The 21711-nt window shown below is 47.9% G+C and overlaps 1 protein-coding gene across 2 annotated transcripts in view; it reads left to right on the top strand.

Moving 5' to 3' along the window:
* SH3PXD2B (SH3 and PX domains 2B) overlaps positions 1-21711 on the top strand; it is a 102240-nt gene that overhangs the window by 32752 nt on the left and 47777 nt on the right. For both annotated transcript variants that reach the window (XM_053907096.1, XM_053907097.1), the window contains exons 2-4: positions 886-966; positions 12492-12567; positions 18908-18984. In XM_053907096.1, the coding sequence (XP_053763071.1) occupies positions 886-966; positions 12492-12567; positions 18908-18984 (234 nt within the window). The remainder of the gene's footprint in view (positions 1-885; positions 967-12491; positions 12568-18907; positions 18985-21711) is intronic.

The following is a 21711-nucleotide window of genomic DNA, read 5'->3' as shown; positions in this document are numbered from 1 at the left end:
ATTTTTTTAACATTTATTTATTTTTGAGAGACAGAGACAGAGCACGAGCAGGGGAGGGGCAGAGAGAGAGGGAGACACAGAATCTGAAGCAGGCTCCAGGCTCCGAGCTGTCAGCACAGAGCCTGATGCGGGGCTGGAACCCACAGACCGTGAGATCATGACCTGAGCCAAAGTCGGACCCTCAACCGACTGAGCCACCCAGGGGCCCCTGTTTTTATATTATTTTTCCTTCCCTTCCCTTATGTTCATCTGTTTTGTGTCTTAAATTCCACAAATGAGTGAAATCATATGGTATTTGTCTTTTTCTGACTGATTTCACTTAGCATAATACCCTCTAGTTCCATCCATGTAGTTGCAAATGGCAAGATTTCATTCTCTTTGATTGCCGAGTAATACTCCATTGTATATATATACCACATCTTCTTCATCCATTCATCTGCCGATGGACATTTGGGCTCTTTCCATGCTTTGTATTGTCAATAGCATTGCTATAAACATTGAAGTGCATGTGCCCCTTTGAATCAGCACTCCTGTATCCTTTGGATAAATGCCTAGTAGTGCAATTGCTGGGTCGTAGGGTAGTTCTATTTTTAATTTTTTGAGGAACCTCCATACTGTTTTCCAGAGTGGCTGCACCAGTTTGCCTTCCCACCAGCAGTGCAAAAGGCTTCCTCTTTCTCCGCATCCTGGTCAACATCTCTTGTTGCCTGAGTTGTTCATTTTAGCCATTCTGACAAGGGTGAGGTGGTATCTCATTGTGGTTTTGATTTGTATTTTCCCTGATGAGGAGTGACACTGAGCATCTTTTCACGTGTCTGTTCGCCATCTGGATGTTGGAAGAGATCCCTTGGTGTTAATGCCTGTCTCTTCTGTCCCTCTCTATAGGTCTATATCATCCGGGTCACGTGGTCCAGTGGCTCCACAGAGGCCATTTACCGGCGCTACAGCAAGTTCTTTGACCTCCAGGTAAGGATTTGGAGTCTCCAGTGGGCTGCAGGGTCGGAAAAGTTTAATTGGACTAACTTTCCATTTTGACTTCAGGGTCTAGATGCTCACCCCACAGCGGACACAGAGTGGTTTTTTTTTTTTTTTCCTAGACTTAAAAATGATGTCCATTGTGCTCCCTTGAGCAGCACAGCTACTGAAGTCAGAAGGATACAGAAATTAACATGGTCCCTATACAAGAATGACACGCAAATCTGTGGAGCATACGTTTGAATATCCCAGGAGAAAAAAACCTTCCTGGCTTCAGGCACAGATTGATCCAGGGTTTTCAATGGTACCACCTCACCCAGCTCCTTCCTCTCATCCTGCATTCCTACTTTCAGTGGTGTTGGCTTTATCCTCAGATCCCACGTGGTTACAAAATGCTCTGGGATTATACTCAGCAGGAAAGAGTGAAAGGTCACTTCCCAGAAGTCCCAGCAAACACAGTGTCCTGCACGCCATCCTATCTCTTGACCCCACATGTTCTTTTAGAAGCTTGGGTGATATTAACCACCGACATCTTGGTTGTATGGACCTAATCCATTCCTAAAAATGTTGAATAAAGAATTTTCAGAACCTGTATTTCATTATTTTAAAGGAAGAGGAGATGATAATGTGCTTCTCGCAGGTTTCCCCAGTATCACTAAAACCATCTCAAACGCCTACATAACAAACTGCCAAGAGTCGTTGTGTAATGTCAACCGAGACTCCTGTTACCTAATTATTAAAATGCAGTGAACTCATTAGTGGTGTTCTGTGTTGACAAAATGCAACAAAATTAAACAGTACCATATGTAAATTATATTTTTCTTCTAGTCTACAGCAGACCTAGAAGTGCACAAAGAGACTATATGGTAACGATGCTAAGACTCTAGCTAAAACAGACTTGGCAGGAGCAGCATGGGGGCCAGGAAAGGGCTGAACCCTGGGGGAAAGGAAGGGAAGATGATGCCCAACACCTTTGAATGTGATGAGCTGGAGGCATCGTCCTGTCTGAGAAGGACCAAGATCCACACCCTCTTTGCCAGGTGCAGGGGTGACTTAGGCAGATCCATTATAGCAGATCTTCAGTTCAGAGATTGAAGTTGCTAGACTGACTTTTCACGCACAGAGGGTCTGTGTAGGGACGACCACCTGTATTTTGCTTTCAGAGGCCTCTTGCCTGCCTGACACCTCCAAGAAGGATGAAGGATAAGAGGGGACAGAGAACGGCGACACTCAGGATTGCTGTCCCGGGGATTATGGGAATCCACAGAGCAAAGTGGCCACTGGGCAGCTTAGGCAGGAAGAGAGGAGTGGGGTAGATTTATGGGAGGAGGCAGGTATGTCCCATGGAGCCCCAGAGCAGGAAATGAAGCTGGCCCCACAGGGCCCCAGAACCAGCACCTGATTGGCCCTCAGAGGACCAGCAGCTCCCCAGCCGTCTGTCATTGTGGCCACAGGGTCTCCCATCAAGCCTATTTTGTTTAACTGCTAGCTTCTCTGGACCGGCTTCCTCCCCTAGCCCATTGGCCCACATCCCCCAGACAGCACCTCAGTCCCTCACTTTTCCCTGTTGTCAACCCTCTGGAGTTTCTAGGTGCTGAGTCCAGTCTCCAGGAGAGAGAGAATCTGATTGTCCCAAGGGTCCTAAGTGTACCTCCACGCCTGTCAGCTTGGCCAGAGAGGTTGGGGTGTTTGCTCCAGCATCATCTAGAAGAGGAGGTTGGATGAAGACGGGAGTGAGGAGAAGGGCATATGGAAATGTCCATGGCTGCTGTTTTGCAGCCAGCAGGGCAGCATACCCACAGCTTTAGACCTTGACCTCTGGGGTTAGAGAGACTGGGTTTAAGTCTCAGCTTCGTGTTTCAGGTCTCAGCTTGGTGTCACCTCTGTATGCTTCTGAGACTCAGTCTCCCCATCTGCATGTTAAAGAATGAAAGAACTTTCCTCATGCATTCGTGGTGATGGTTAATCGAGCTGCGCCTTGCTCAATAAGCACATTAGCTGCCATTAGCTGTCCCTCAGTTCAGAAGGGACTTGCCCGAGGTGACATCATTTCGGAATGCCTGAGCCAGAGCGTGATCACGAGTGTCCCTGGCCCAAAGCCTGTACTCCCTCCACTCTCCTGTTCTGACTCAACTTTCTTGTTTCTACCAGAACTTAAAAGTGAGGTTTTCTTCCCCACTCAGCATAATTGGCAATAATTGGGGGTTTGGTATAGCATAAATAGCTGCCTCAGACTCCCCTCCCTGTTAGTCCAAAGGCAGTGCTTCAGCCAGCCTTAAAGAGGCCCAGATGGGTGGCTGGAGTGGGAAAGTCATAGAATTCCAGAGGGTCCTGCTGTCCTAGAAACAGCCACCCCCCAAAACCCAGAGGAGGAAGCTGGAAGAGGGCAGGGCGGGATCCCACCAGCCAAAGTCAGCTGTTCCCGAGGAGCAGGCAAGGAGGCCGGCCCGTGTGGGGCCGTGACACCCTAAAGTGAGGTGATTTCATGATCCCACACTCCCCTTCCTCCTGTCTGGTGAGTAGCCTTGGCTTTGTCAAAAGTAACTTGGCACAAAAGAGTACGGAGAGGGCCAAGCTTTCGTGGAGAAACAGCTAGGCCAATGTGGCGTAATGGAAAAAGCAGAGGACTCGGTCAGGAGACTTGGGGCCCAGCCACCTGTGCTATGAGGCCTTGGTCACGCCTCTTAACCCCTTTGTGCCTGATTGTCCTCACCAGTAACAAGGTAATGACAAAAGAAACAGCTGGCATTTCTGGAGCACGGACGGCTAAGCATCTAGATATAATGACTCAGTTAATCCTCATATTAAGTTTATTAAATTACATAGATGAAGAATTCTAGGCTCAGAGAGGTTAAGTCATTTGCACAAGGTCACACAGCTAGTGAATGTCCAAACTTAGATTTGAAACTGGGTGGGCGACACCAGATACCGCACTCTTTGCCACTGTGCCGTCTAGTGCCCCTGTCTCTAGTGGCTACTTCACAAAGTTTATATGGAGTTAAAAGTGATGATGTGTGTCCAGAAGAGGCAGATCCGTAGAGACAGAAAGCAGATTAGTGGTTGCCAGGAGCTGGAGGGAGGGGCAAAAGGGGAGAGGCTGTTATTGGGTACTGGGTATCTTTTGGGGGGTGATGGAAATGTTCTGGAATTAGATGATGGCCCTGGTTGCACGGCCTTGTGAATGCACTAAGCACCACTGAATGGTACGCTTTAAAGGGGCGAATTTTATGGCACACGAAGTATCTCTCAATTTTTTTTTTAAAAAGAGTGATGATGTGTGCGAGCAGTCTCTGGGCTGTCAAGCCCTGAGCAAATGTCAGCTGTTGGGATTATTGATGGGCGTGGGTTGCTGCTAGGAACTGGCATGAAGATCAGAGGAGGCGACGATGCCAGTTTAATAGAGTGGTTAAGATCCTGGGCCTTGATCCAAATACTGCCACTTACTGGCTGTGAGATCTTGTTTTAGTCAGAACTGTTTTAGTTGCAGATGACAGAAACCTAGTCAAAATGGATTATTCAAAAAGAGCATTGATCGGCAAAATGTAACTGAGATGTCTAAGGGTACTAGGCTGCAGGTGTGGCTGGATCCAGGAGCAAAAATGTCCACGAGGACCTGGCTCTCTCCACTTCTTAGCTTTCTTCATGCCCAAGCAGGATGGTGTGTGATACAGTGGTGGCCACAGCTCCAAGCTGTATCCAACAGGTCAGCTCAGTGGCTTCAGAAAAAGAAGAATACCCCCAACAATTTAAGCAAAAGTCTCATTGGTTCATCTTGGGTCGACGGCTGGGTCAGTCCGGGCCAGCCTAGGAACTGGAGGAGAATGAGTGTAGACTAATCGAGGAGTAGAAATAGTCCCCAGAAGAAATCAGACAGCTGCTTCCAGAAAGGGAGAAATAGCCTGTAGATGACAAAAACCAGTAAATGTTCCTTCTGGTCGGGGTGAGACATTCAGGCAGAGGAAATCCTCTCCAGAGAGGCTGCCTGGAATAGAAAGAAGGAGCATGACTCAGGTTCCTTTGTGGGAAGAGAGACTCACAGTCACCAGCGAGAAGGTCCTGTTTACGACAATTCACCTTCCAATGTGATTTCCTAACCCTCTCACGCTTAGAGGAGCCGGACCCTGATCGTCATGCCTGCCACTACTAGCTGACATCTGGCCACAAGTCTCGTTGACATGAGGGTGCAGGTAACAGAGCCCTGGGCTTGGAATGGGCAGACCTGGTGTCAGGTCCTAGTCCTCTGTCTTCCCAGCTGTGTGGCCTTGGGCAGGCCACTCAGCCTCTCTGAACCTCCCTTTCTGCCCTAGCCTAGGCCCACGTTGGAGAGTCCATCAGAGTGTGACGGAGGGAGCTGGCCTCTGAGCAAGATGCCCACAGGGTTGAGGGCAGTGCCCAGAGAAAATGTATTTGGGTTGAGTGGCACAGTAACAGTATCAGCAATCACGTACTGAAATGGGCCAGGTGCCCATTTTCTACGCCGCCTTGTTTAGTCCTGATTTGCAGGCCCGAAGTCGGTATCGTGCCCATGTCACAGATGGGGAAACTGAAGCTCAGAGAGGCGGAGTCATGTGCCCAGAAACAGCATGGCTAAGATTCAGGCTGCGGCACACTGAGTCTGAAACCTGGGCTCCTAACCACGGAGCCCCCCGGCCTCCCTGAGGCCCAGAATTGCCTTCACCCATGTCTCTTCAGAGTTAGCTTTGCCTCAGAGTTCTGCCTGTAGCTGGCCTTCAAAGACCCATTTGGCCCTCCTTCTAGATGTGGGCGGGGCCTATCCTCAGGGCTACTCCGAGCAGACCACAAGCCCTTCACAAACGGGCCTCAGATGCATGAGGGGGTCCGCTTTATACTGCACCGTGCGACCTTTGCCCTCTGAGTTTTCCCACTGGTTCATTCTATCCCCTGGGCTGGGGTCACGGTCATCCCTGGAGCCAGGGCTTCCCTCACAGAAGGCACGGTTAAACACGTGCTGAGCCAGACCCCAGGTGTTCAGAGAGGGACCTCTGTCCCAGCCAGGGAGCCCAGGCAGAGCTTGCTTCCTGGAGGAACAAACATCTGAGCAGGGCCTTGACAAGGAGTAAGGAGTTGACCTGCCCGCAGGACGGGGGGAAGGCTTTCTGCAAAGAGGAAACCACGTGTGCAAAGGTGTAAAGGCGTGAGGAAGCAGGACTTTTAGGGCGCACTGCAGAATTACAGTGGTGGGGGACACAGAGCCAGCTGGGTCACTCTGCCCCGCAGGGAGCTCACATGTGTCCCACGTGCAAGAACGCTCCATCTCTGAGGACCCAGAGAGGGCTGTTCCTAGGCACAGGGGCTCTCGCGGGATGCTGCGCCCTGGACGCCGCACATCTCAGAGCTGGAGGCAACCTGGAGGCAGCATGTCGATCCGCGCCTTTGTTTCTCGCCAGAGAAGGGAACTGAGATCCAGAGACGGGAGCGGCCATCCCAAGTCACACAGCAAAGTCATTTGTTTCCCACTGTGATTGAGACAGGACTGGCCTGTCCCCCTGCTGAGAGTCTAACTGCCCCCCCCCCTCCCCCCCCGTGCACTTCTGAGCTTTGGGGACTGTCTGCCCAGGAGCCCCCACGCTCCACCCCAGGGGCCAAAGGGAAGGGAGTGTTTTTCTCGTCTCTTCTGGGGGCAAGTACAGGGGTGGCAGAACCCAAGAGCTCTCACTCCCCAGGCGGGCCTTGCCCACCCGGGGGGGCTTCCCAGTGAGATCCTAGCCCACAGCCGGCTGAGGAGCCCGCCACGCATATTTATCCAAATGCTCAGACACACTCCTTTCCACAGACGTTCTCTTCTGAGATCGCAGCGCACCTCCCACGTGTTGGACGCGCTTCATACACTCCTCCTTCCCTTCCGTCTGAAGAGCTCTTGCCACCTCAGTTGTGTGTCGCTAAGAAGACAATACCGTCGTTGCCCTTTTCCACACAGTTAGCAAGTCTTTCTTTCTAAACTAGAAAGAAGCGAGACTGTGTTGCTCAGTTGCCTCTGCATCCCAGCCCGGGTCCTGTTGCTCCACCTGGAACATTATAATGTAACTTCCCCTCTCCTGGACAATGGCTGGCCAAACCAGATAGCCACTTTCTTTTACTCATTTGTTCGTTCGTTCATCCGTTCCCTCTTTGCACAGTTGCTGGCACACACCAGTGGGGAGGTGGCGGGGCAGGCCAACGGGCAGGCAGAGCAGTGAGGAGGTCAGACTGAGGCAATGGACTGAGGGGCAGTAGGGAGAGAGAGAGGGATCGGTGGGACGAGAGGCGGGCCCCACGTGGCAGGCCCACCGGGATGCCGGAGCAGGCTAACCTTTGGGCCAGCTCCTCGAGGGGACAGAAGCCCCAAGGACAGCGAGCCGTGTCACACAGGTCCAGGTATGCTGTGTCCTGCTCTGAGGACCACGCGGCCTCTATCCAGCCAGCGACTGCACATGACGGTCCCCATGGGCCGCCCTGGCTCTTCTGGGTTGTGAGGCTTGGTGATACTGAGGGAGGAAAGCCCTCCAAGTCCAGTCTGCCACTAACACAAACCACGTGTGGCCCTCCATGCCAGCTTCCATGCTGTTTTCCTTGGACAGCACGTCTCCTTTCTCTCTACCACAAGCTGATGTCTTGAAAACTGCTGATGGAGGGTTCTCTCATCCCCCTCGGAGGCCTGCAGTGTAGCCACTTGACGTGGCTCCCTCTCCCTCCCTACCCCTCAGACTGACTCACTTTCCTCCTTGGTTTCCAGTCCTCCTCACCCCGAGCACCACTTCCTTTTATTATCTGGGGGGAGGGGCATGGATTTTCTAGTTTCCAAGGAGAGCGGTCCACAGTGGGACTTAGCCTGGCATGTCTCTGGTCCTGCTGCAGACAGCCTGGGTCTGGGGGTCCCCACAGAGTGTCTGGAACGTGGCCTGTGGGTGCCAAGGATGACGGTTCTCTGGATAGGAGCGGCTTGTGGCCTGTGAAACTGGACACACTAAGACCAGAAGCAAAACAGCTCCCAAGCCTCCGATCTTCTGTCCTTTCAAATAGCAGTCTTAGACTATAGTTGTCATTGACAGGGTGATAAAGAAAGCGAAATAAACCTGGATACGGCTAAACGAGGAGGATGGATGTTCTAGTCCAGCCCTGCACTGTTCACTATGATGGCAGTAGTCATGTGAAACTATTTAAATTAATAAGAATTAAATTAAATTAAAAGTTCAATTCTTTAGTCTCCAGAGCCTTGTTGCAAGTGCTCAATCTTGGAGCTCAACCTAGGGCTTAGTGGTGACCGTAAAAGGTCTATGCAGATAGAGAACATTTCCATGGTTGCAGAAAGTTCTCTTGGACAACCCAGCTCTGGCTTGTGGGGGGCCTTGGATAGTCTGAGGAGTTTTGCTAAGTTTAAAACACAGCCTTGCAATGGAATGTTCTTCAGCTTTAAAAAGGAGGGAAATTCTGGGGCGCCTGGATGGCTCAGTCGGTTAAGCGTCCAACGATGGCTCAGGTCATGATCTCACAGTTCGTGAGTTTAAGCCTCACGTTGGGCTCTCTGCTGTCAGCCCAGAGCCTGCTTCAGATCCTCTGTCCCCCTCTCTCTCTGCCCCTCCCCTGCTCGTGCACTCGCACATGCATGTGCTCTGTCTCTCAAAAATAAACATTAAAAAAAAAAAAAAAAGGAAAGGACACCTGGGTGGCTCGGTCAGTTAAGCATCCGACTGGCTGAGGTCCTGATCTCACGGCTCTTGAGTTTGAGCCCTGCATCGGGCTCTGGGCTGACAGCTTGGAGCCTGGAGCCTGCTTCAGATTCTGTCTCCCTCTCTCTCTGTCCCTCTGCCACTTTCTCTCTCTCTCTCTCTCTGTTTCTCTCAGATATAAATAAACATTAAAAAAAAAAAAGGGAAGAAATTCTGACACCTGCTACAACACGGATGAACCTTGAGGACATTATGTTGAGAAAAATAAGCCAGACACAAAATACTGTGTGGTTTCATTATATGCAGTACCTAGAATAGGTAGGTTCATATGGATAGAAAGTGGAATGATGGTTGCCAGGGGCTAAGGAAGGAGAATAGGGAGCTGGTGTTTAATGGGGGATAGAGTTTTAGTTTGAGAGGATGGAGAAATTCTGGAAATGGATCGTGGTAATGGTTGCACAGCAGTATGAACGTGCTTAAGGCCGCTTAATTGTATGTTTAAAATGGTCGAAATGGTTTATGTTAAGTGTATATAACATAGTTTTTAAAAACACACAGCCTCGAGGTTCCGGGGGTGGCTCAGCCAGTTGGGCGTCGAACTCTTGATTTCGACTCAGGTCGTGATCTCACGATTCATGAGTTTGAGCCCCACATTGGACTCCACGCTGGTGGCACGGAGACTGCTTGGGGTTCTCTCTCTCCCTCTCCCTGCCTCTTCCCTGTTCATGCTGTCTCTCTCTAAATAAGTAAATAAAACTTTAAAAAAATTAAAGAAAAAGAAAATCACAGCCTCACAAACTGCTAATTATTCCCAAAGAACTTTCAGAATAATGTATTCCTTATGAACAGAGTGCAAGGAGGGAGGATCTGTTTGCGAGCACCTGTATGTCCTTAAAGGGCTCACATTCAGCATTCATGTACACAAGGACCCTGACAGGCAGGCTGTGGTCCTTGTTCCCCAGATGATGAATCAGGCTCCCTGGGTGAGGAGTCTGGCCGCTGACACACAGCTGGCATGAGGAAACATCAGGATTTAACCCCAGGGCTGTCTGGTCCCCAGGGGTAATAATAATCTGTGGTTACTCTTTGCAGCATTAAACCCAGGTCTGCTGCCTCAAATTAATAAATAACACTTGGGGGGACACTTCAGCTCTTTGGGCCATGCTTGTCTGGGTTAAAAAAAAAAAAAAAAAAAAGCAAGTCAGGACAGAGAATGAGAGAATAGCTTCCTAAGCAGACTGTTGACCATAAGAAACACTGGGGGGAGGCCTCTTCAGCTGGCATGCACATTCGGACAGGGGCTCAGAAGGAAGCCTGAAGAATGGAGAACGGGCATAAGAGGGTGGATGGATTACTGGTGCAGACCCTTTTTTCCCCCCTAAGTTCCTTGTAATGGTGTTTCAGCAGTGTCTTAACAAATATAATTGAGAAGGACAAAAAAAGATGGTGTCGGGCAACACCTATAATCGCTAAAAGACTGCAGCTGGGACTGATGGGTCACCCCGCTTTTCAGAAGAAAACACGTTCACCTGTGCCCAGAATGTTACACTTACTACATCTCGGGCTGAGTTTTCACGTTGGCATGACATTCCAAAGCCACCTCTGAGGGTGATCTTAGGGAAAGAGAATGGGATTTACATTAAGATACTTGAACTGGCCGGACCGCCACTTAGCTGGGCGACCTAAGGCAGCCTTCGCTCTCTACTCCCCAGTTTCCCCCCTCTGTGACATGGGGAGCATACGTTTATATCACAGAGTTATTGTAAAGGGCAGGTAAAATCATGCATAGGAGAAGTCTTGTTAACTGTAAACTGCCAAGCAAATGTTAGTAGCGGTTACTGATTGTTACTTAATATTAGTGACATGAATAGTATTAAGTAGGGTACTTGGCAAACATGTAAAGCTGTCCTCCACAGTGTTCACTCCGTGAACATTGGTTGCTTTCGTCGGTTTTTATTGAGAGCCTACTTTGTGCTGGCTTCGAAAAACTCCTGGGTTTGAAGCAAGAAGCCTGCCTTTTCCAGAAGGCTCGCCGTGGCCTTGCCAGTTGCTGAACGACATGAACCGAGCATTTCCCCATCACCACACAGCACAGAGTAGGGCCAGAGAGTGGGGGGGGGAACCACATATAAAACCATGGCCTCCAGGCAGCCCTTCAGGGTGCTGGCCAACCTGAGGGGGACCCACCTCCCTGGTGCATCCCATAAGACAGCGTGGAGGAGGTGTGAAACCCCAGCCCATTTCTCAAGCCTGAGGAGCAGTCCGTGTTAGTTGTTATCTTCGCTGCTTCGTAGAGGTGGGGTGTGCGACAGCGGAGAAGCCATGGACTTCCATCTTGGCCCATCCACTTGCTGGCTGCAGGCCTCTGGCAGGTTTCTCCACTCTCTGGGCTTCAGTTTCCTGGCTAATCTTGTCCACCTTGAAGGAGCATTCTGAAGATTTAGTGAGAGCCTGTGTCTAAAGAATCGAGTCTATGCCTGGCACGGACAACCTGCTTCTCTTGCTCTTCCGGCCTCTTCTCCCTCCCCCTGCGCAAGAGCCCTGCTTATTTCTCCAGGGCTAGTCAGAGCTTCTCTCCTTCTATTGGAGGGACATCTTGAAAGCCAGGGTGACTCTCTCCTTAGGGGAAATAATGAGCAGGCTTTTCACGTTCCAGCCATCACTCTGGGACACCCCAGACTCCCTTTCCCTCTGCTTGAATCCTGGGCCCAGATACCAGGAGGATGGTCATACCACCATGACAAAGCCTCTCTATACAACAAGGGTCAGCTCTCCCTCGGGCTGCTTGTCCATCAAAGGTTGTTGGGGGCTCCGGACCCTCAGTGGCAGAGAAGCCAGGGTCTGGAGTGTGGCCGGTCACGTGGCAGAAGGAAGTGGGGGGTAGTGAATCACGCACCGCTCGGAACTCGTCCACCCCAAAGTGACATGGTCTTTTGTCCCTCACATTTAACTGGCCACGTCCCAGCTCAAGTGCGGGGTGGGAAGTACAAACCTACCATGTGTGCATCTACTGTGAGAAGAACCAGAAATCCGACGACAGCCTTAGTCGCCACCACGACCCGGCCTTAATCCATAAAGTAAGGCTGCAAGTTGGTATCATTACGGCCAATTAGAAGTTGAGGCCCAAGGTATGTCACTTCCCCAAGACCACAGCTGCAGGTCCTTGTGATTTTGTGTATCAAATCCAAAGCGTCGTCCCACTGGTAAAGGTTTTCAGTTCGGGTACTCTGCCCTTGTTCTTTCTCACCCCCACAGCAGCCTACACCTCTCCCTGCAGGTACCGCCTACACCACCCTGTAACGATCCGTTTCCTTTGCAGTCTCTCTCTAGACTGTGCATCTTTCCATCTCTGTACCCCATTCACCTAGCACAGATTCAGGCACAGATGTATCTGTTGAGCCAACCTGGGGAGTCTTAGTGGGACATGGGAGTGTAATGATTCACAGGCATAGACCTAACCAGACTGAGTCGTACTGGTTTGTTACTTAACAAAACCTGCAGTTCTTAGGAAGCAGATTGGCCTGCTGTCAGTGGGATTCTGGTGGCTCTGGGGGTGTTGTTCACATTTCAGGTCCTGTGGCTAGAGAACCCCAAGAAAACTGAGAATGGTCTCTCCCAGCTCTGAGCCTTCACTTATATGGCGGCTGTGGACATAAAGAACTGTTTTCATGGAGAACCTAAGTCCAGTTGACATTGTCTTTCCCATGTGCACATGTCTGGGTTTCTGAAAAGCTGAACAAAGTGAGCCTTTATGTATCAAATCACATATTTCACATAATTCCCTTAAAATGTCAGAGATGCATGTATCATATTAAAGGCTTCCATTTTTGCTATTTTCTCCCTGTTTAGATGCAGATGTTGGACAAATTTCCCATGGAAGGAGGACAGAAGGATCCCAAACAGCGGATCATTCCCTTTCTGCCAGGTAGGTGAGACACATGCTGTCAGAAGGGGCTTCTGGGGGTTCCAGGACCGCCCCCAGATCTCTCAGCTCAGTTTCCTTGGGGCATAATACTAATGACCAGAGTCCCAGTCATTTGTGGAAATTAGTGCCTGAGAATATGGGCTTCGGGGTTGGTTAGATACCACACCATCTACTTAGGCAAGATACTTCACCTCCAGGATCCTCAGTTTTTTCTGTCTCTAAAATGGGAATAATTAGAGCTCATAAAGTTTTTGTAGTGAGTGGCATCTTTATTGTGGCTGCAGTATTAATTTGCTATCTCTGTATAACGAATTAATGCCAGTTTAACAGCTTAAAGCCACACTCATTTACTATCTCACAGCTCAGTTGGTCAGAAGGCCAGGCAGTTCTGCTGGGTTCTCTGTTTAGGGTCTCATAAGGCTGAAGTCATCATCTTGGCCAAGCTGGCTCTTAGCTGGAGGATTGAGGAAGAATCCACTTCCAGCCTCATTCAGGTTGTTGGGAGAATTTACTTCCTTGTACCTCTAGAGCTTAAGTACTATTTCCGGTGTGCCTGGGTGGCTCAGTCAGTTGGGCGTCCAACTTCAGCTCAGCTCATGATCTCGCCATCTGTGAGTTCGAGCCCCACATCAGGCTCTGTGCTGACAGCTCAGAGCCTGGAGCCCGCTTCAGATTCGGTGTCCGCCTCGCTCTCTGCCCCTCCCCCACTCACGCTCTGTCTCTCTCTGTGTCTCAAAAATGAATAAACATTAAAAAAAAATTTTTTTTTAAGAGCTCATACAGTTATAGTATACCTCCCTAGCTAATCCAGCATAATTTCCCTCACTTAAAGTGAATTATGGCATATATTGTAACATGAGCCCAGGAATGAGATCTCATCATATTCACAGGCTCTGGGGACTAGGATGGGACGTCTTTGGGGTCCGTTTGAGAAATTCTGCCTGCCTATCTACCATAGCTACCAAGCACCTTCTGAGTGCCCAGCACCACTCTGGGCACTGTGGAGGAGTTAATACAATCATGGCTGGTCCCTGCTGTCAAGACATTAAGTGTTCCTTTCCCCCGCAAAAATTCCCTTACCGAAGGAACAGCATGAAGGCTTCAGCTCAAAAAACGGGGCTACCCGAACCAGAGTTATTGCTTCAAGTAGTAACATTGGATGTCTACTGCAGGCCAGTCACTGGGCTAAGTGCTTTACATTCATTACCACATTTAGTCTTCAGAACAACCCTGTGCCCATTTCACAGATGAGGAAATTGAGGCTCAGAGGAATTATAAGCATTTGCACAAGTAGCAGAGCTGGGGTTAAACACTGGTAGGGCTGGCCCCAAAATTCATGCCTGAAGTTAGAGGGCCCAAGTTCAAATCCCAGTGCCCTGCGGATCCACTCGGTTACCTTCGGTAAATTATTTAAGCACGCACATTATTTCCATTTGCAAATTGGAGATAATAATGATACTTAAATGATAAAGTTGTTATGAGGATTAGCTAAGGGACTGGCACAGAACTAGCAGCAACCAAGCACTTACTATTTTGATGTACAGACAATCAGCAAATTGACAATCGCCCCAAATCACAAATATTTAGCGCTGAGGGCCCTTTCCATCTTTTTCATTTTGCAGACAGGAAGCAGACCCAGAGAGGAGGGGGACTCCCTGGGTCACACAGGAGCCCACTCTCCCCTCCCCCACCCCAGAGTTCTGCAGTCGGCAACACATCGAGTGGGTTCTTCCAGATGTTAGCATCATCGAGTGGGTTTAGAGACAGGGTAGATGTATTTGCCAGGCCCCCATCCACTGGGAGAATCATTTGCCTAAAAAAGCTAATGTTTTTAGTTCTTCCACGGAGAAAGTGTGCAATCACCCTGGAATTTTTGTTTCCTATTGGAGAAAACCCAGTGCACCGACTGCAGCTGCCAAATAGCAGTGCCCCACAGCGTGTGCTTTAAAGTCCAACAGACCCAGTTGTGTGACTTCCAGCAGATGACATCCCCCTGCCCCTGAGCCTCAGTTTCTACATCTATAAAATGGGACCATGACTCCCCTTTTACAAGCTTCTTGCCCTTGGATATAGTGGGTTCTCTGTCAAAGTCAGAACCAGGATCCTGGGATATTCCTTTGGAATGTCTTGGTATTCATATTTGAGAGTCATACATAAATGATCAGTCTGAATATTCAAGTTGAACTGGACTCTAAATGTAGGCTTTTCTTCAAGGAAACGAAGGAAAGCAGTAAGTTGTAACTCTTCACTGGATGAAAGGCAAAACCAGCTCTGAAAAAACTTCCCAGGACAGGGAAGAACTTGAACCGACCCTCTCCCAAGCCCCTGAAAGCTTTTGTGGTTACGTAATCTTCCACCCACGAATTTATGAAAATGCTCTTCTCAGAGACTCAGCCCCATTTGCCCTGCTCAGGGTACCGACTTGCAGCTTGGAGTGGTCTGGTCGGGCCCCAGGACCCCTAGAGCATTCCTTCCCAGCCCACCCCTTGGCTTTTCCTTGAAGCCAAGGCCAACGGCAGGGATAACGCGGGAGACAGATCCCCTCTCCTCGGGGTCAGTTTTCTGCCAGGACTGCCGCGTCAGCAGAACAAAAGCAAGTCTCATGTTAGCACAAAGGCAGGGGGAGGGGAAAGGAGCCCTGTACAATTTTCCATCCCAGCAAGAGCTGGGGAAGCCAACTTGGCAGAGGATGCAGCTTGAAAAATAAGACTTACAGTTTGGCCTTCCACCGCTGTGGAAAACAAAAGCCTGCCCATTCCCACCAAAGGCTGTGCTCTCCGCTGAGCACCCTTTCCACTCCAGGAAAGCTGGCCTGCCGGGGAAGCCTCGGGCTCACCCTCCTTCCCTATAGCTCACACCGAAAGGCATCAGGTGCAGACGAGGGGCCGTTGCCCAACTGGCATTTGACTCAGAGCCACCGGTCAAGGAGGTACTGACCACGTGCTTCTGCCCCACAGCCCAGGGCCTGAGCCAGGTTCCAGTTCTGCTGCGGATAGACGATGAGTTAGCCCATTGGAGACAGGTCTTCACAAACTAAGCTGCAGGTTGAGGAAAGAACATGTGCTCTTAATTGCAGAATATAAGGCCGTATCGTCTAACCCATGTTTTTTTAAGTGATTTACTCTTTTTGTGAGCACCTAGGAAGGGCCAGGCCCTGTGCTGCGTGTGTCATGGAAGGTACTACTAAGGAATAGGGGCTGCTCTCCCATTTTACAGATAAGGAGACTGAGGATCTGAGAGAGAAATGAATTTCCCAAGGCAGCATAGTCAGTAAGAGACCACCTTGGAATTGGCCCAGGGCCTCTCTGACTGCAGAGTCTGTGGCCTCCCTGGCAGGTGCCACTGCTGCCATGGGGCTTCCTGTCCCCAGACATCTACCCAGAGACTCCTATCCCACGGAGGCCACGCAGGGAGAGGAATGGTGCTTTTGTTGTTGTGTCACCCATCCAGGAGACATTGAAGGTGCCTGAGTTCTCCATCCTTCTCTCTCCGCCCCTGCAGGCTGGGCCTCGGGTGAATTCTCTTTGATGGTGGTGCCTCCAGGACCAGCCTGTGCTGTTCCCATGGGCCGGTGCTAGCAGCATGCCCGTTGTGAATTGTTTGAGTCGGGTCACGATCTCCCCAGTAAGAGGCCTGAACAACCCCACTCTCCACCCTTCCTCTGATTTACAGAAAGGGACGTTATATCAAAATGGGACCAAATGTTTTTGCTGTAGGAGATTTCTCTTCACAGGCATGCATTCCTTGTTTTTCCTCAAGGCTCAGGATTCTCCTAGGGGTTCTAAACTGCAAATGGTCCCACCCATGAGGGTGGTAATGTGATTATCACAGTGACTGGGGGTGGAAAGGGGTTGGGAAGGCTGTGCGCTTTCTCTGGATTTGGGCCACGGATGCTAAACATCCTGCAGGGTGGGGAACCCTCCCACACAAGGAAAGACTGCCCCACCCGAAATGTCAGCAGGGTCCCTCCCTGTTGGGAAACACTGACTCAGTGCCAAGAGGGCAGCCCCCTGCGCTGGCCCGCAGAGGGCTCACGTGGAGACTTATCTATCAACTGAATAAGAGCAGGGATGCCAGGTTGTAAACCCTCCCCGCTTGGCTGCGTAATTTACTTTTTTATTGTAAAGGACAAGAAAATTTTCTGATTCCAGAAGCAATGCATGTTTATGGTAGGAAATTTGGGGAAAGTCAAAGAAGAAAACAAAAAGGCTCTGTCTTCTACCCCTTGGAGACAAGCACTTTGAATCCTGTGATGCATTTTCTTCTCGATTTTTTCTTTCCTAATAGACATGGTATGTCCGAAGTTTGACTCATGAGCAGAATTAAAACAATCACCATAATAAACAAAGGAGATTCCTTGTTATTAAGGAATATGAGGAAGATGTATTTTATCTCACTGTGGGTTGTTGTTTTCTTTCTAATTGGTAGACATTAAGCAAAACAAAACAAACACACAAAAAAAACACCTCACTATGAGGCTGACCATATCTACCTAATATCCTAATTGTGCCCTTTTGCCCAAGAGCAAGTGGTCAGATAATTTTAAATGTTAGATTAGCCACACGGTCTCTTTGGGTGCAAATCTCCCTTACCAGCTTGCATGAAACATCTCAAAGGCAGTACACTGTCTCCCATCATCATTTCCAGTTCTGTCCTATTACGAAAATTCCTTTGGACCTTTCCTCCTATTCGGTTCCTGCTCACCCAAGTTCATTCTATGCGGTCTCACCAGAGCAGTGTTGGCATGCTGATTGATCTCTCCTTACCCTGCCAGGCTCGTGGCCCAAATTCCTCTCCTTGACCTGCCTCCTCAGGCCAGAAGTAAGTGAAGCTCTCCATAGCTGTCCGTACTCTGCTGTCTGAAACGCTATGGCCCCCCTGTGTCTTCCTCTTTGACTTCCCCCTGGAGACCTCTTGACACTCTGATAAGCTTGGCAGACGAGCTTGTCTCCATCCCCCACCTTTTTGGCCCCCCCTTGGTGTCTTATTTCTGATTTTGCTCACCCCCTCCCTGTGTGACAGGTCCAAAAGGGTAAGGCCGAGCTGTCTTAATGGTCAGTGCATGTAGTTGACCACCATCTGCCCATGACTCTCCCCTGTGAGACTCACGGGAACTCACCAATTTGCTTAATTTTTTTTAACATTTATGTCTTTTGGGAGAGAGAGAGCATGCGCATCTACACATGAGTGGGGAGGGGCAGAGCTAGAGAATCCCAAGCAGGCTCTGTGCTGTCAGGGCAGAGCCTGAATTGAGCTGCCTCCCACAAACCATGAGATCATGACCTAAGCCAAAATCAAGATTCAGACCCTTAACCGACTGAGCCACCCAGGAGCCCCTCAGCAATTTGCTTTAAACAAACCTCACCCATAACATTTTAGCATCTTGGATATTTCCAGACATCCTCAGCGGCATCGTTTATATACTTGTCTTTGCCTGTGACCTGCCCACATGTCACACTAGAAGCTCTGGATATCACCGAGCAAGTCATCAATTGATTCTCAGTTCATTTTCAGTGAAATAGGAAGGCTTGGAACTCTTCTGTTAGAGAGAACTGATTGCAAGGAATTTGTCATCTTGAAGGATTTGTCAATTGAAGGATTTGTCATCTTGGCAAGTGAAATCCCCCTTTATACATTCATCAAATGTGAGTGCCATGTGGTGAGGGCACACAATTGACTAAGGCCCAGTCCATTCCTTCTTGTGCAGAGCTCCATGACTAGTAGGAAAGAAGAAGATGTAAATCAACAATGTGATGTGTGCAGTCAGAAAGAGACATGAACTCTTAGTCCATTTAAAGTGGGTAAAAGTTTCCCACTGGGAGAGTGGGTGACGTTGGATGGGGAAGGTTTTCCAGACAGAGCAAAAGACAGAAAATAATGAAGACTGTGGAGTATTTGGGGAATGTAAGACTAGACTAGGTGTACAAGGAAAGAGGAAGAAAGGAGACTGAGCTGTTAGGTTGGACATATCAGAGTGTCCTCTCTACTGCTCGCTCCATCTGAGAACCCTGGAGTTGGATCATCAGATCTGACCTACCTTCTTCATCTGGCAGGAGCCCCTTCCTTCCACACGATTGGTCCAGCCTCCCTTATCTCACCAAAACTTGTCTAGTCGACCCCAGTCACTCAAGCCCTTGCACTTGATCTGTGAACAAGGCTTTGGAGGACCATGCATGGGGTCATCCAGGCCCTGTGGACATCCAACAGGGGATATTAATGGAAGCTGGGAATTTGGGTACCACTCACACCTAACAGAGGCAGCCACATCCACACCCTCCAGGATTGCTGACAGCTTGTCATTGCTCGCATACAGTGTCATGTGTGCTTTCATTTTCTGCAGGCAAAATTCTCTTCCGAAGAAGCCACATCCGGGATGTTGCTGTCAAACGCCTGATCCCAATTGATGAATACTGTAAGGTCGGTCTAAGAAATGCCAACACTTGCCCTGTGTCTCATGTCTTTCATTGGGTTGTGTTTTTTTTTTTTCCTTCTTTTCCCTTTCTGGCTACAAAATAGTCATCTGCAGTTCAAAGAAATGTAAAAACAGAAAAACAACCACCCATGATCCCTCAACTCAGAGGCAACAATTATTAAGGTTCTTATGTTTCCTTTCTATCTTTTCTCTCTACATGCATTTCTTTATGGTTTTGACACTATCCCACATGTGTTATTTTTGTTGCTCTTTCTTTTTCCTTTAATATTGTAATATAAGAATTTCCCCATGCTATAAAAACATTCTCTTGAACCTCCTGTAACTGGTTGCATGGTATTCTACTGTGTGTGAATGTCCCAGAAGTTATTCAGCCAACCCCTGTTGTTGGACAGTGCAGCTGGCTTCCAATCCCTTGAATGTTCTAAACCACGAGGTGCCTGCCTTTTGGTTGTATTTCGTTTGACTGGAGGCTGTGGTTGGGGAAAAAAAGCATGCTTTTCCTCTGTTTAGTTTCCCTTATCTTTAGTATTTATTTCTCTAGCTTCAAATCACTAGAAGCTCTGATTGGAGAGGGTGGGAAGAGCAAGAAATACTATCACAATGGAGCAGTAAATGCTCTCTCTCCCTAGGATCAGGAACAAAGCAAGTACATTTTTCTTGCCACTTCTGTTCTACATTTTGCTGGAGGATCTAGCCAATGTAAGCAGACAAAAAAAGAAATAATAAAAGGCATATGGGTTGGAAAGGAGGAAGTAAAACTGCCTTCCTTCACAAATGACATGATTCTATTGTAGAAAATCTTAAGGGATCCACAAAAAAAAAAAAAAACCTACTAGAACTAATACAAAAGTTTAGTAAGATCACAGGATACAAGATCAATATCAAAAATCAATTGTATTTCTAAGCACTAAGCGTGAACAATCCAAAAATGAAATTAAGGAAGTAATTCCATTCTCAATAATATCAAAATAAATAAAATACTTAGAAATAAATTTAATAAAAGAATTACAAGGTTTATACATTGAAACTACAAAACACTTGACAGAAATTAAACCAGCTCAAAATTAATGGAGAGACATTCCATACTCATGGATTGGAAGATTCAATAGTGTTAAAATGGCAGTTGTTACTCAGCCATAAAAAAGAATGAAATCTTGCCTTTGCAACCACATGGAAGGAGCTAGAGAGCATATTGCTAAGTGAAATAAGTCAGTCAGAGAAAGACAAATACCATATGAATTTCACTCATATGTGGAATTTAAGAAACAAAACAAATGAACAAAGGGGTAGAGAGAGAGAGAGAGAGAGGGAGAAATCAAGAAACAGACTCTGAATTATAGAGAACAAACTGGTGGTTACCAGAGGGGTGGGAGGGGGAGGGGATGGGTGAAATTGGTGATGAGGATCAAGGAGGGTACTTATGATGAGCACCGGGTGTTGTATGGAAGTGTTGAGTCACTGTATAACTAACTGGAATTTAAATAAAAACTTTTTAAAAATCTAGGAGGGCAAATTAGAATTTGAGTGTTAGGATGAATGTCTTAATGAGGACAATATATTGTATATTTGTGTGTGTGTATAATATATACACGTGTATGTGTGTGTGTAGAGAAATTGATATGAAAAAGACAAACAACCATATAGGAAAAATGGATGAAAGACAGGACTAGAAATACAAAGAAAAACAAATCCCAGGGCGCCTGGGTGGCTCAGTTGGTGGGAGTCCAACTCTTGGTTTTAGCTCAGGTCATGATCTCACAGTTAGTGAATTTGAGCCCTGCATCAGGCTCTGTGCAGGGCCTGCTTGGGATTCTCTCTCTCTTCCTCTCTCTCTCTCTGCCCCTTCCCCTCTCATGCTGTCTCTCTCAAACTTCCCAATGACCAACAAAACAAAAGATACTACAAATAAAATAAAATAAAATAAAATAAGAAAAGAAAAGAAAAGAAAAAATAAAAGGAAAGAAAAGAAAAGAAAATGGCAATTCTCCCCCAGTTGACCTATAGATTGAATATAATCTCTGGCAAAATCCTAGTAAGCTTTTTTAGAGAAATTTACAAGCTGATCCTAAATTGTGTGGAGAAATGCAAGGAACCCAAAATAGCCAAAACAGTTATGAAAAAGAACAAAATTAGAGGCTTCTACTATCCATTTTCAAAACTTCCTACAAAGCTATAGCAATGAAGACAGTGTGGTACTGGCATAAGGATAGGCATGTGGATCAGCGGAACAGAAGTAAGAGGCTAGAAATAAACTTTTGTGAAATTTATAGTCAAATGATTTTCAGCAATGGTGCCAAGAAATTCAGTAGGAAAAGGATAATCTTTTTAACAGTGTGGGATAGTAGGACATCCGTACACCAAATAGAAGAAAAAAATTATGTTGGATCCCTACCTCACACCATGCACAAAAAGCAACTCAAAATGGATCACAGACCTAAACGTAAGAGCTAAAACTATAAAACTTCTAGAAGAAAACATAGGAGAAAATCCTCATGACCGTAGTTTAGGCAGAGAGTTCCTAGCTGTGACACCAAAAGAGAAAAATTGATAAATGGGACTCATTAAACTTCCGAACTCTGTACTTCAAAAAGATCCCATGAAGAAAATGAAAACACACACCACAGATTAGGAGGAAATATTTGTAAATCATATCTCTGACAAGGGACTTGTATTGAGTCTATATGAAGAACTCTTGCAACTCAACAATAAAG

The sequence above is a fragment of the Panthera pardus genome, unplaced genomic scaffold (genome assembly GCF_024362965.1).
Source record: "Panthera pardus isolate Hobbes unplaced genomic scaffold, ASM2436296v1 HiC_scaffold_2, whole genome shotgun sequence".
Taxonomy (NCBI): Eukaryota; Metazoa; Chordata; class Mammalia; order Carnivora; family Felidae; genus Panthera; species Panthera pardus.
Note: the sequence above shows the minus strand (reverse complement) of the source record. Positions and strands in the feature narration are given on the sequence as shown.